The following is a 13207-nucleotide window of genomic DNA, read 5'->3' on the forward strand; positions in this document are numbered from 1 at the left end:
TATTTTCTCTTTCTTCTTCTTTCCCCTTTCTCTTTTTTCCAAACCACGCGCCGCCACGCCCGGGAGAAACACCCCGGGCGGCGGACGGGGCAACGAAGAACAACACCAATATGAAAATGGGTCTGACCCATTAAAACATAATGTCATTTCGGTGGAGGAGATATTTTGGTGTTTGATTTGCCTTCAAATGAATGTGTGTGTTAATGGAGGAAGAAAATGGGTTGAATGTGTGTGTGTTAATGGAGGAAGAAAATGGGTTGAAGAAAATGGGTTGAATGTTTCTTGAAAATAAGCTCTTTTTATGATTGATGATTAAATTGAATGTGTGTGTTAATGGATGAAGAAAATGGGTTGAATGTGTGTGTGTTAATGGAAGAAAAATGGGTTGAATGTGTGTTGTTAATGGAGAAGAAAATGGGTTGAATGTGTGTGTTAATAGAGAAGAAAATGGTTGAATCGTGTGTGTGCGCTAATGGAGGAAGAAAATTGGTTGATGGATTTCTTGAAATGAAGAAGAAGAAGAAGGGTTTAGTGATGAAGAAGAAGAGTTTAGTGATGAAGAAGACAAAATTAATGGTTTAATGGTTAATTAGAGGTTAATTAGTGTAAATATAATTAATAAAAGAAACGGCGAAGGGTCATATATACCCCTGTACTCCCTCAAATTAGTTGTCCGGATCCCCGTTTCACTTTTCGCCTTTTATATACCTCGCCGTTAATGAAAGGGTCATATATACCCCCGACGTTAATAAGCCGGTTTAATTCAAGGACACGTGTCACAATTTGAACGGCCCACAACATTTTTCTTTTCCCTAATCCACTACCCAACCAAAAAATATTTTATAACCCGCCCCTAAACCCGTTTTAAAACCCACCCAAAACTTAATCCTCCACCCCAAAACATTTTATGCCTCTTTAAGTAACCCATTCACAATTCTCCATAATTTATGGAGGACCCATTTACAAATTAATGCACCAAGGAATTAGATACAATGATTGTTGAGTAAAACAAAATGTAATTTTTAAAGAGACGGAGAAGATATTGGAAGCTTTTTGCAGGAGGGAGATGGGGAAAAAAAGGGAAAATCAACATAAAGATTAGAGTGAGAGACGGCAAATAGAGAAATGAGGAAGAAGAGTAAGTTTAACTTAAAGCTCATCTTTCAAAATTTAATTGGACATTGAGCTTAATTGGACATTGTTGAAGCTTATGTCAATGGAGAAATATGTTGGCGAAGAAGAAAGTTACTCCTACTTCATTCGGTATTAGAATTGGGGGTCATGGGTCGGGTAATGGGGCGGGTTTGGGTTAAAAAAAATAATGGCTGGGTCCAATATTTAATTAAATAAAAACTTAAAAGGGGTGGGCCGTTCAGATTGTGACACGTGTCACCGTTAAATGGGTCGTTAACGTCGGGGGTATATATGACCCTTTCGTTAACGGCGAGGGTATATAAAGGCGAAAAGTGAAACGGGGGATCCGGACAACTAATTTGAGGGAGTGCGGTGGGCTATATATGACCCTTTTACCGTAAAAGAAAAATCAAATGAAAAAAAGAAGAAGGAAAAGTGGCGATGACGTGGCGACGGTGGCACTAATGTGGCGGAGAGTGCGCGACTCTCCCGCGTACATCGGCTTCAATTTTTTTTTTGCCACGTCAGTCAAAAAATGGTAAAAAAAAAACAGAAAAATTAAGACTGGGGGGGTAATAGGTCGCCCGCAAAGGTTGGATGCGTCATAATTAATCTGGCTATACGTTGGGGGGATTTTTATGTATTTTCCCTTAACTAATTGAACTAGATTCCTAGTGCCAAATTAATAGTTTCAACTGTAGATCTGTTCCTGTTGTGACACATGTAGCATTTAATTACCGTCAAGCCCCCCTCCCTCATATGAATAGAGTCCAGGATTCGTTTTGATCCCTTCTATTTTTTTAGCTATTAAAATAATGAAGAAAATTTTCGCTTTTCCTTTTAAGCGTACAACAATATTATGAATCCAAAATAGAGGGTGTTTGGATCGGCTTATTTTAAGTAAAAATTTTGGCTTTTAAGCTTTTCTTTTCTATTTTTTTGTGGTGATTGAAAAAGATAAAAAGTGTTTTTAAGCACTTAATTTTAGATTAAAAAAAGTACAAAAATAAGCTAAAAGTCAAAATTTGAAAATACTAACTTTTTGACTTTTAGCTTATAGGCTATTTTCGAAAGTTCAATGCAAACATCCTCGTAGTGCTATTTCAAATGCACATATTTATTCACAAGGAGGATGAAGCGTTCGTCGAAAAAGAATAATATCCAACTTTTCGCTTATAAGCTATTTTTAAGACCAATCCAAACACCCTCATAGTAATACTATTTCAGATGCACATATTTATTCACAAGGAGGATACAGCCTTCATCGAAACCAATTTAGGGGAAACTAGTTTTTGGAATGTTCCGGCCCCCTAACTTTATTTTCAGTTCTCTGAACAACGTTATTTTAGGGATAGTATCGTTAAGATCTATCTTAGCGCAAATACTAATTTAGAGGATTCACCATTAAGATTTTCCTCCTCCTTCGTTTCAGCCAAAAACAAAAAACAAAAAAAATTAGTACTAGCATTGACAGGATATTCAAGGTATAAAAAATAAAAAAAAAGGGACCGGATATGGATCGGGAGGATTGAACCCGACGTGAATCGAACACGCAACCTTCTGATCTGGAGTCAGACGCGCTACCATTGCGCCACGGATCCGGTTGGTAGTTAAACGTCGTTTAATATATGTAGTAATATTTAAATATTAGCTGAAACAAATTTGGTGGCTTTTCTGAGCCAACATATTATAGTACTGATTGGTGAAACCGGTCACCTATCTGCGGGAAATGACATGCAATTGTCACCCTTATATAATCTTTTTCAATTTTCTTTCTTTTAGATCTCCTTTAGTATTTTTCTTTGGACGAATTAATTAAGTGTTTATAAACGATGAGGTAGAATCTTTTTTTAATCCTTCATGACCTAAGTTTACAATGTTCTATTATATTTGTACCAAAAAAACAATGTTCTTATATATAGAGTCAGATGCCAAACGAAAGAACTAGATCTTAACTCTTTCTCCTAATCGATCGATCAATAAAGTAGCCCACGTTTAGCAACTTTTTGAAACTTCGACAGTTGAGCTTTCTTATTACGAAATGATTCGTGAAGAGTGTTTTATATTGTAAAATCATTTCGCATAAATATTTGAAAGTTGTATATAAAGGAGTATGAAAATAATTTTTAACAAAAATATTATATTCAAATATCAGCAAGTAATATTAAATAATAATTGGAAATTTTCAATAATATATAGCCAAACAAAATACATTGCACCCACGTAGTCATATTTTCAATTTACACCCACATAACCGATTTGTTTTAGCAACAATGATGTTTATACACGTGGTATACAATATTATATACTTACTGTAACAAGCTTGTATAAAAGCGTATAATAGTGTATGAGGTGTTTATAAACACTTACATTGTTATACAAAATTATAGAATATTTTACAAACTTATACAAAAACAATCGGTAGTAACTTCAACTTAAAATGGGGCATCACGCATTGCACTCTCGCCACTAAATCAAAGCTTGGAGAAGAAGATCTCAGCAGTAACTTCAACAAGGAGTCGAGCAACAGTTTTGCTAATTAAAGATGCACCAGGCCTGTTTATCGTGTTTAACTGGTTGCAAAATAGAACAAATGAACACAACGGTAACTATTCTTTACTTCATGTGTGCATAATGGGTTTGTTAACTGCCAATCTTTATGTAATACCTTATCCTAATTCTAATTTTTCTGTTAATCTATAAAAGATTGATGTGTTGGTACAACTTTAAATTGGACATTTTGTGCTACATTACAAGATCCACATATGTACAGTCGAAGTCGAATGTGCAGTCGACATCTCCAAGAAACCATCCAAATTATCGAAGGTACCGAAAGCTTACAAAACATGAACTGGAGAATACATAGAAGTTTAAAGGGAAAATACATAAAACACCCCTGGACCTTGAGACCACATCCTTGTGACACACCCCTTGACTACAGGAATACATTTACACACGCAAACCTTTCCATAGTGTATCTAAGACACACCATGTTTCACATAGGAAAACCAATGCAAACACTCATTTAGCTTAATCAAGATTCCCAAGGAAACAACCAAATTCTCAGAGGTTCTGAAAGCTCACAAAGAACGAAGAGTAAAACTACCACAGAGAAGATTTCAATAGGATGCCCAGGCTGGATTTTGTGAAATCATCTCAGGGGAAAAAAAAGAGGGTGCAGGCTTTGTTTCAAACCAGCCCAAGTCATCCATGAGCCTCTTAAATAAATGACCTGCTGCATAAGCAACACCTGAGGCAGTACCTGCAGCTATAACATAGGACACAATAGTCTTGAAGTATTTACAGAACTTATTTGCTCCTCGTGTATAAGCCTTTGCAATAGCAAGTACGATGACACACAGAAGAGAAGCCGCTGCAACTGCTATAAGCTTGTAGTCTTTGTCGTCACTCTTACGGAACGCGAAGCCATATACTACTGGTGGGACAAGGCCAAAGAAAAAATATGAAAACAAGGCAAAAGTAGCATGAAGTAGGAAATGCTTTCTTTGGCCAAGTAACTCTCTGTATCGATCTGCGTGGTCACTAAGATTGGGACCTCCTCCGACATTGTATTTCAAGTCCACCAGCTGCAAGTTTCCATTTGATTCGAGAATAGATTAAGAAGCAAGAACTAAAGCAGAAGAGAAAGGAAAGTAAAAGAACAATCAGCAGCTGTAAAGAAGAGCTGGAACTGAAGAATACTCACATTTTGACAAATGACAAACAATCCACCTATCAGATTTGCCACTCCAATAGTTACAATATTCACTGCAGTAACAAGATAAATCTATTTGTAAGTCTTTATTATTCCATCAAGATTTTGGGAGAGAACAGATTTAGAAGCCTCACAAAGATCTCCTTGATTACCATTAGAGTAATCAACCCAGAAAAGAAAATTAAAATTTCAACCAAAAAAGGTCTCAATGACTTACCAGTGTCAGCATCAGCAGCTGCTGCTGAAGAGACCACTCCCAAGCTTGTAATTGACTCTATCAAACCTCCATATACTATGCTTTTTACAATCTCCAGTGATTTGGACTCATTGACTACACCCGAAATCACTGGTCTTCTTGTACTGCTGGGATCCACTGTTGATGATGAAGCTCCTCCATCTATAGGAATTCGGCAATCATCTCCTGCATTATATAGCTATTTATCACAACATATTTCCTTAGAAACTTCTTAACATAACATGAACACCTAAGCTAACAAGTTCGAACATCTTTTACTCAAATTAAATAAAGCAATAGATGCTGAAACTAAGAAGATTCAAATACCATGTGTGCTTTTTCATGAAATACTAGTGTAAGCTATGACTACATCAGCCACTTATCCCTCCACTATATGAAAAGACAAACATAGTGGATAGGAAGCATCTGATGTATCACACGAGTACTGGAATACAAATGTGTTGCTACAAATCTTCAAGTTTTCCAGCACTATCACCTGTATTCTCTTTAATTTCACTTGGTGTCAGTAGAAAGAAAAAAGAAAAGAAAGAAGTTCTCTGCTCACTTTACACCAAGAAGCACAACAGTACATGTGGAACTTCTAGCCTCTTGACAACACAAACAAAGATGTTCAAAGTAGAAGCTGGATAAAAGAGAAAGTTGAACAAACAAAAGCAGAAAAACTTCTCCATAAAGATACAAAACTCTGTGTATTAAGGAGAACTAGACCTGAATTCTTCTCTTAAATTGCATTACCTTCCTCTCCAAGATCAAAAAGACCCCCTGAATGTTTGGGTCCTTTTGCTGGAGGAGTTCCTAAGGGTTTCTTACTATTCGGGGATATATGGTCAGCTGCATCATCATTAGCTGATGGCAATCTTTCGTTTGGAAAAGGATGACTGTTCTTCCCAGGTGGTGTTTCAAATGGATTATGAGATGAACCCAAATCAGCACTATTGTTTGCTTGGTTAAGATTTTTCCCTGTTTCAACAATATTGAGAGTAACACAGGGTCAGGTAAATAACTGTTAGAAAATAATATTGGGTCAGGTCCACCCATAAGGGGTGCTATTAGCCCATAAACTGATTAGTTTGTCCTCCTAAAATCCTAGTCCGTGACCTATAAATACATAATTACGGCTAGGGTTACTACTTTCTACTTCCTTGCATGACAATAGGATATCTAGGTTGTGGACAAAGGAAGTTCATCTGTATCGTGAGGATTCCCAACGACCAGTGACTAAAGTCGTGGTTGCTATCGATCCATGTCCGCAAGGAGAAACCCATAAGTCTCTAATTAGCATTTACAATTAAAATTCTAAAATAACAATATCAAGATTGTTTAACAATGTGACATTATTCATACTAATTGGCGAAGTAAATCAAGGCATCAGCAAAATCGAACACGTAAAATATAGGCTAAAGCAGCTATTGAGTGCATTGTCCTCCATAAACTGCTTGTCAATAGTCCTTTAATTAAAAAATTTATGTAATCTACAAAAGGTTTTGCACTTGGTATGTTGGCCTAATTAGAAGTTCGTAAATTTTATTTGTGTTGCGCTTGTGGGGAGGGGCAAGAAAAAGAGTGCAAGGTGGGAAAGGACAGTATATTCGAAGAGTTGAGTGGTCTGGGTGATGATTGATGAAAGGAGACATAGTTAAAACGCCTGCGCCTTGACCACAGCTCATGATGATCTTTAGAAGCCACAGGAATTTAGATATAATTTTTGTACTCTGTCACCAAAGAAACAATTTCTGATTGATCTGAAAGTAATTGTATAGGATGCATGCAGTTTGATCAGCTATAGCAAACGAATAATATGTGATTGACTGGTGCATGCATATAGTTTTCAGTCAACAGAAAGAAAAGAAATTAAAAAATTAAGAAACTATTACAAAACACCACCTGGCTCAGTCTTTTTTCCATCTGCTACTTTCTGTTGAGAAGCATCGTCCTGCTCCCTTCTCTTGCGAAAAAACCAATGCAGATCAAGGCATCCTTCTGCTAAGTTTTAAAATATTACATACATTTAAACTTCACATCTAGACTGAGGAAAAAAGAAAATATCTACCATCTTTAGCACCATTTCTTTCTTCAGTGTTTCTATTGTCATTAAAAACAGTTATTTCAACTAGAAAGCTGTACAAACGGCTGAACTAATCATACATGAAAGTGGTTACAGGCTTACACCACCTACTGAAAGCAACAGGATGATTTGTAATGCATAAAGTATTCGCGACTAAGTACCTTCATTTGCCACTGGCTTGCCCCGTTCAGTTACAGACCTAGAAGGCACAGAGTTTGTGTCTCCACCTCCAAAAAGTGGGAATGGATTGAGCTTCTTTCCTGCATAAATTGAACAACCATATGAAGTCTGCATACAGTTACGAAGAAATGCTGTACTAGTTATCATGTCTGGAAATTTGTCCGATACATGTCTAATTAAATGTAAAATTTAAAAATGAATGCACTTGGAACTTAGAGGGAACACACACTATTTGAGTTTTTAAGGTTATAACTATAAACTGTACACTGTCAATTGATAAGTTTGCTGTTCTTAAGGAAGTCAACAAAAAAAAAAAGAGTAATATAGATGACTGTAAGCAACTCAAATTTGATGTCTAGACTACTGGTGTTATGGCTGCCTTAAAACAGTCCAACAGGCAAGATGTTATGTTGTATGTATTAGAATTGAGCGCAGATTTACACTCTTAGCTCAAAGAGCATTAGATAATGTCAACCCAAATGCTGCTGAAACACAGAGCTTCGCTTTTCCATTTTTGAACAATTCAGTGCCATGATCATTGATCACTACTTTCAGTGCCATGATCATTGATCACTACTTGGCATCGCCTTTTTTCCCTGCCTTATAGTAAAAGTTTGAGCTCACTGGTGTTGTCATCAAACACAAGGACAACAAATGAATCGACATTTTAATTAGTGACGTTATTGTAACATAGTGAAGCATCTATTACACTTGGATGAGATATTCAGAAGAACATAAAACATGGAAAATATACCTATAATTTCGAAAACACTGAAGCATGACAAGCATCCAACTAGACAGTCACCACGATCAACAGGTTGTATTACAATCCTTTCCCGCGTTACCCTTCGGAGGACAACCTTGGTTATACGAGAACTGCAGTTAGGACAGTATGCATCATGTGTGTGTAGCTTATCAATTGCTGCTGTGTCAAAGAACTCCAACTCGACGGTTTCCTCCTCAACCTTTTCAACGGTTCTTTCATTTTCACCTCCTTTTGTGACTGAAGCACTTGACTGTGAATCTTGTCCTAGTGAAGGTGGAAGGCATACACCAGAAGTAAAATGTCCCTTAGTTCCCGTCTCATCCTGTGAATCTTGTCCTAGTGAAGGTGGAAAGCATACACCAGAAGTAAAATGTCCCTCACTAATTCCCGTCTCATCCTGTGAACCATGTCCCTTAGTAATTCCCGTCTCATCCTGTGAACCATGTCCCCTAGTAATTCCCGTCTCATCCTGTGAATCATGTCCCTTAGTATTTCCCGTCTCATCCTGTGAATCATGTCCTAGTGAAGGTGGAGGACATACACCAGGAAGAATTTCTCCCTTAGTATTTCCCGTCTCATCCCCATTGATGACACCGTTTAGGACCTCCGGAAAGTATCCAGTAGTTATGTAGCCAGCCCAGTTCTCAATTCCTGCAAGGGACAGTATAACAGTATATTGTGTGAGGAACAGAATTAGCAGCTATAGGCTTCTGTTCATTTGGAACATTTACATGCAATGCCATATACTCATTTTTTTTTTTATTTTTTTTAAGAATAATGCAATGCCATATAATAGCATTTCTAAGATAATAAGAGAGCTAAATTTTAGGTACTAAAGAAGGAGAAACCATATTCTTATGGTCCTTTAACAAAATTTGGCATAACAATGTTAGACAATAACCCCGATATGATGGACCCGTGTGTCTAAATCATCAAGACGAAAATGATGGTTCTATTCAGGGGTGAATCTATGTATAAAAAATGATCACGTAAACCCATGATCATCCGACTAAACTACTGTTATGTATATAATCCTTTAAATATATCTAATATACTGAAGGAACACATGGTCAAACTAAACTGAGTGGAGCACTGGTTAAGTGCTTGGTTTAATTGGTTGTGAGATTGAACCCTACAAAATCCACTTTTGCATCTTTTTCTTTAAAAAAAATTCTAAGAGGAACTCATCCTCTTGAAATTCTAGATTCGCCTCTGGTTCTATTCTCTTTTCTACTCTGGAAATTTTAAAGGTTCAGTCAGTCAGATGTTGACAGTAAGTATTCAATTAGATTATGCCAAAACTGTGCTATTTGTTATACCTAACTACTGACATCTACCGCGAAAACAGAAGGAATTCTGATCAGGGGCGGATGCAATCTAATAGTATCGGATTCATCTGAACCAGTACTTTCGACGCGAACTATAAATTTATGTGTAGAAATTCATTAAAATTGCACTAAATAATAGGCATGAACATATAATTTCAAATTTTGATAAGTTCAACGCTAATAATTAAACCTATAGAGTTCAAATGCAGAATCTGATTCTGGTGAATATGATCAGTCCCAAGGATTTCTAATACGGTAGGTTCAGATGCACTGACGACATCTCCACAATCCTTTAAGTCATTACAAGGTTAATAAATTTGTCACTATTTTTTGTCGTCATTAAAATACCCAGAATTAGGAGCCCATTTTTAAAATTGATTCAGCAAGTAAACTAATAGATGAATCAGTGAAAATGTTCTCGAACAGAAACAATATCAGCTAGAGAACATCTAAACTGCATCTGCAAAGAGTAAATCCATTTTGAATTTCATGTTCACTAGTGCGACGGTCTCTATTGGCAAAGAGTGCCAAAAAAACTAATCATTTTAATCCGAATTAATGTACGCGACACACTTTTTAATCACGTAAAAAAGAATGTCACATTTTTATAATTAGAAACAATTTAATTTTAAGATTATGGAATGATTTACAGCCAGACAAATAGGTAAAGTTTATTTTAGACTTTCAAAAGCTCTCGTTCTTTCTTAATCTTTGTGCCAAGTTAGATGGTAAAATACAACAAAGCTTACGAGTTAATTCATTCTCTAATATTTCGTAGTAAATCGGTTATTTTAATCAATTTGTCAGAGTTGCAAGTTGCAACCCCTCATTTAGTCTAAAGAATTAAGTGGATTATTCCAGTTTAGAATTTGAAATTAAATTTATTTTATATTTGATTGGAGATATTAATTAAAATTGGTATTAAAATAAGGACTGTAATCGGGATGACTTATTCCATATGGAAGGTGAATAAGTTATCCCGATTATAGTGCTTGTTTTAATTCCAGATTTATAATCCTGAGATATCTCGATTTCATTTCAAAGAAAAGCTAATTATGTCAATTAATTATATATATTTTCTATATTATCATAGTGAACAAGTTTCTAACATCATACATATCATTTGAACAAGTTAATCCCCTAACAGGAGAGTTGACATCGATTTTTCTTTTGACGTTCGAAAGCTTTAACACCAAACAGGATAGTTGACTTGACTTTTTTTCCTTAAAAAAGATATCTCTTAGTTTTATTTATGTGACACAACTTTTATAATCTTAATAAATTATATAAATAATATCATTATAAAAATTAAATTAAATCATATATTTTGGAATGTTTCTCAAATAAATGAAAGCTTTATATGAATAGAGACAGACAGTTGACTAAAGGAAATGACTACTTTCATCCGTTCCAAACGAAAAACCTTTTTTTTTTTTTTTTTTTTTTTTTTTGGATTTTTCTCTAGGTGTCCAGAATTCGTAATGAGGCCGACTATATCTAAATTCGCGCCGCGTTGGGCTCATTGGGGGAAGTTCTCCAAGAAATTGATAAAACTAAAATCATTTTGTTCTTTCCAAAAAAAAAAAAGTGGCTCAGGAGGATAAAAGTATTTTACTAAGCCAACTAAAAGTAATACTTAATATTTAAATTAACCTTTAACTTTCCAAATAGAAAGCCAAAACCGATCTGTAAAAACTTTACTTTTTTCCTTTATTCTCTCTCTTTAGAAGCCTAGTATTCTCATCAAGATATAAAACTAGTTCATCCTCCTCCTTTAGAACCAACACTTCGCTTAAGCAAAGGAAACTGTAATGTTTTAAAGAAAATTGAAGCCCAGATATATAGATTAACAAAAAGCAAACAAAATTGACAAAGAAAATAGAGAAGAAGGTCATTATCAGTCAAGTGTTGCTAGCTATAAACTTGCTGGGAGATTTTGATCTAAAAACGCCTACTTTCGGCATGATAATTGATATAGTAGCTGACTTAATAGAATATATATATATGTCTTAGTTTCGGCATGATAACTCACAAAACGCGTACACAATCTTAGATTGTTCCATATTAGTAGGGGATTGGACAATTCTCACCGTGAAGGCTTTTCTGTGATTGAGTTAGTATTAAAATTAAGTTCTTTTCTGATACCCAGGAGTCGGACTATCTCATTTACTATTGTGCATGGACGTCTGATAAAATGTTAATGTATATTGTCCCACAATAGTTGAGGGAATGAAATTTACCCTTAAATGATCTAGACAATTGTTTCCTTATGAGCTAGGTTCTGGCATTGAGTTAAACATGCAAGATCTATCCTTTACACGAATATATGCTGATACTTTATATTCTCAATAAATAAAAAATCCATCATTCTATACTCTCTACTAACAACAACAACAACCCAGTAAAATCCCATCAGATGGCGTTTGGAGAGGGTAGAATGTACGCAGACCTTATCTCTACCTGCAGCCAGGTAGAGAGGTTGTTCCCCGATGAATTTTTGCTCGAGGAGAGAAAAAAAGAGGTGAAAAAGCATCAGTAATAATAATCAGTAATAATAAGCAATAATAACAGCCAAATAATAAGATGACAGAGTGAAAGAAACAATCCGATAGTACTAGGGATCTAATAATAAGCAGACAAAACAAAGATACCACTACTCCTTGTACGGGAAAGCAAATCGTGATACCCTCAGGCGACAGAGAAGAAATATCTTCAGTTTTATTCACGTGAAATTGTATACATAGATAGGTAGAAGTTAACATAGTTTTGGACATTGCATACCTTCATTCTTGTTATTTTTAGGCTTGTCCTTCTTGGCCTCTTCCTCATCACTACTGCTAGTGCTAGACAGATCATCTCCATCAACAGCACCACCATCATCCTTGGCAGTGCGTCGAGCTCGACGTCTAATGAGTGCTTCCACTGTCCCCGCCGCCTCTACCGCCTTATCAGTCACCACCTCCTTCCATTTGTGTTGCGCCACCTCCATAGCCATAATGCCAAATTGGAATTAATTAATTAATTTGTATGTGGCACTAAGACTTATGAAATGGTCAGCAGCACGTACAACTCAAGTTGTATCTCCAAGTGCCAAAGTATGGACTCTATATATAGACAATAATTCAGTCAATTATCTAATATTTTCAGTATTAAAAACAAGGTAATAAATAAAGGTGGTTAGGAGAAGAAAAAAACATATAAACGCGTACTTGGTCGTTCTAAGGGGGAGGGGGGGGGGGGGGAAGAACGTAGGAAATCTTTAAAAATGTAATTTTTCTACGAACTGAAGTTATAAAATAATTTTTTTCTACAATGTTTTGAAGTATTGAAAAGCAAAGTAATAAATGAAGGTAGTTAGGAGTACTGGGAAAGAATCAACGTATAGATCGATATGTCCTTAATTTGGTCGTGCTAAGGAAAAAGATCCCTGAAAATCTTTTAAAAGATCTTAGAGTAGTTGTTTACACATATGATTGGGGGTTACAGATTGTCTACAGGTAAATGATTCTTCGTTCTAGTGTAGTTTATAAATTACACATGCATTCGTTAAGGTGCATATCTGTTAATCATTTATTACAAAAGTATTTATTTTATATGCATCTAATAAATATGCATCGAGATATATTACTATTATATATAAGCGTTGATCCGAAACTTTTGTCGTCCTCACACATACCATAGGGACCCACAGGGTAGTAAAATTGCATACGTGTTGCTTACCCTTTTTCAAATTCTCACTTTTGCAAACTCCCACTTTTGCATA

At 35.7% G+C, this 13207-nt stretch overlaps 1 protein-coding gene and 1 non-coding gene across 2 annotated transcripts; both read right to left on the reverse strand.

The window, feature by feature from the left end:
• Positions 1-2663: 2663 nt before the first annotated feature.
• TRNAW-CCA (transfer RNA tryptophan (anticodon CCA)) lies at positions 2664-2735 on the reverse strand. Its single transcript has one exon. It is a non-coding gene; the product is annotated as a tRNA-Trp (tRNA).
• A 1200-nt stretch (positions 2736-3935) lies between these two features.
• Positions 3936-12439, reverse strand: LOC132062373 (uncharacterized). Its single transcript, XM_059454957.1, has 8 exons — positions 12226-12439; positions 8105-8767; positions 7332-7430; positions 6990-7085; positions 5841-6065; positions 5067-5270; positions 4841-4902; positions 3936-4721 (listed from the first exon to the last, which is right to left on the reverse strand). Exons 1-8 carry the CDS (start codon positions 12437-12439, stop codon positions 4254-4256), a joined length of 2031 nt encoding a protein of 676 aa, XP_059310940.1. The 3' UTR covers positions 3936-4253.
• Positions 12440-13207: the final 768 nt, after the last annotated feature.

The sequence above is a fragment of the Lycium ferocissimum genome, chromosome 1, assembly GCF_029784015.1.
Source record: "Lycium ferocissimum isolate CSIRO_LF1 chromosome 1, AGI_CSIRO_Lferr_CH_V1, whole genome shotgun sequence".
NCBI classification, from domain to species: domain Eukaryota; kingdom Viridiplantae; phylum Streptophyta; class Magnoliopsida; order Solanales; family Solanaceae; genus Lycium; species Lycium ferocissimum.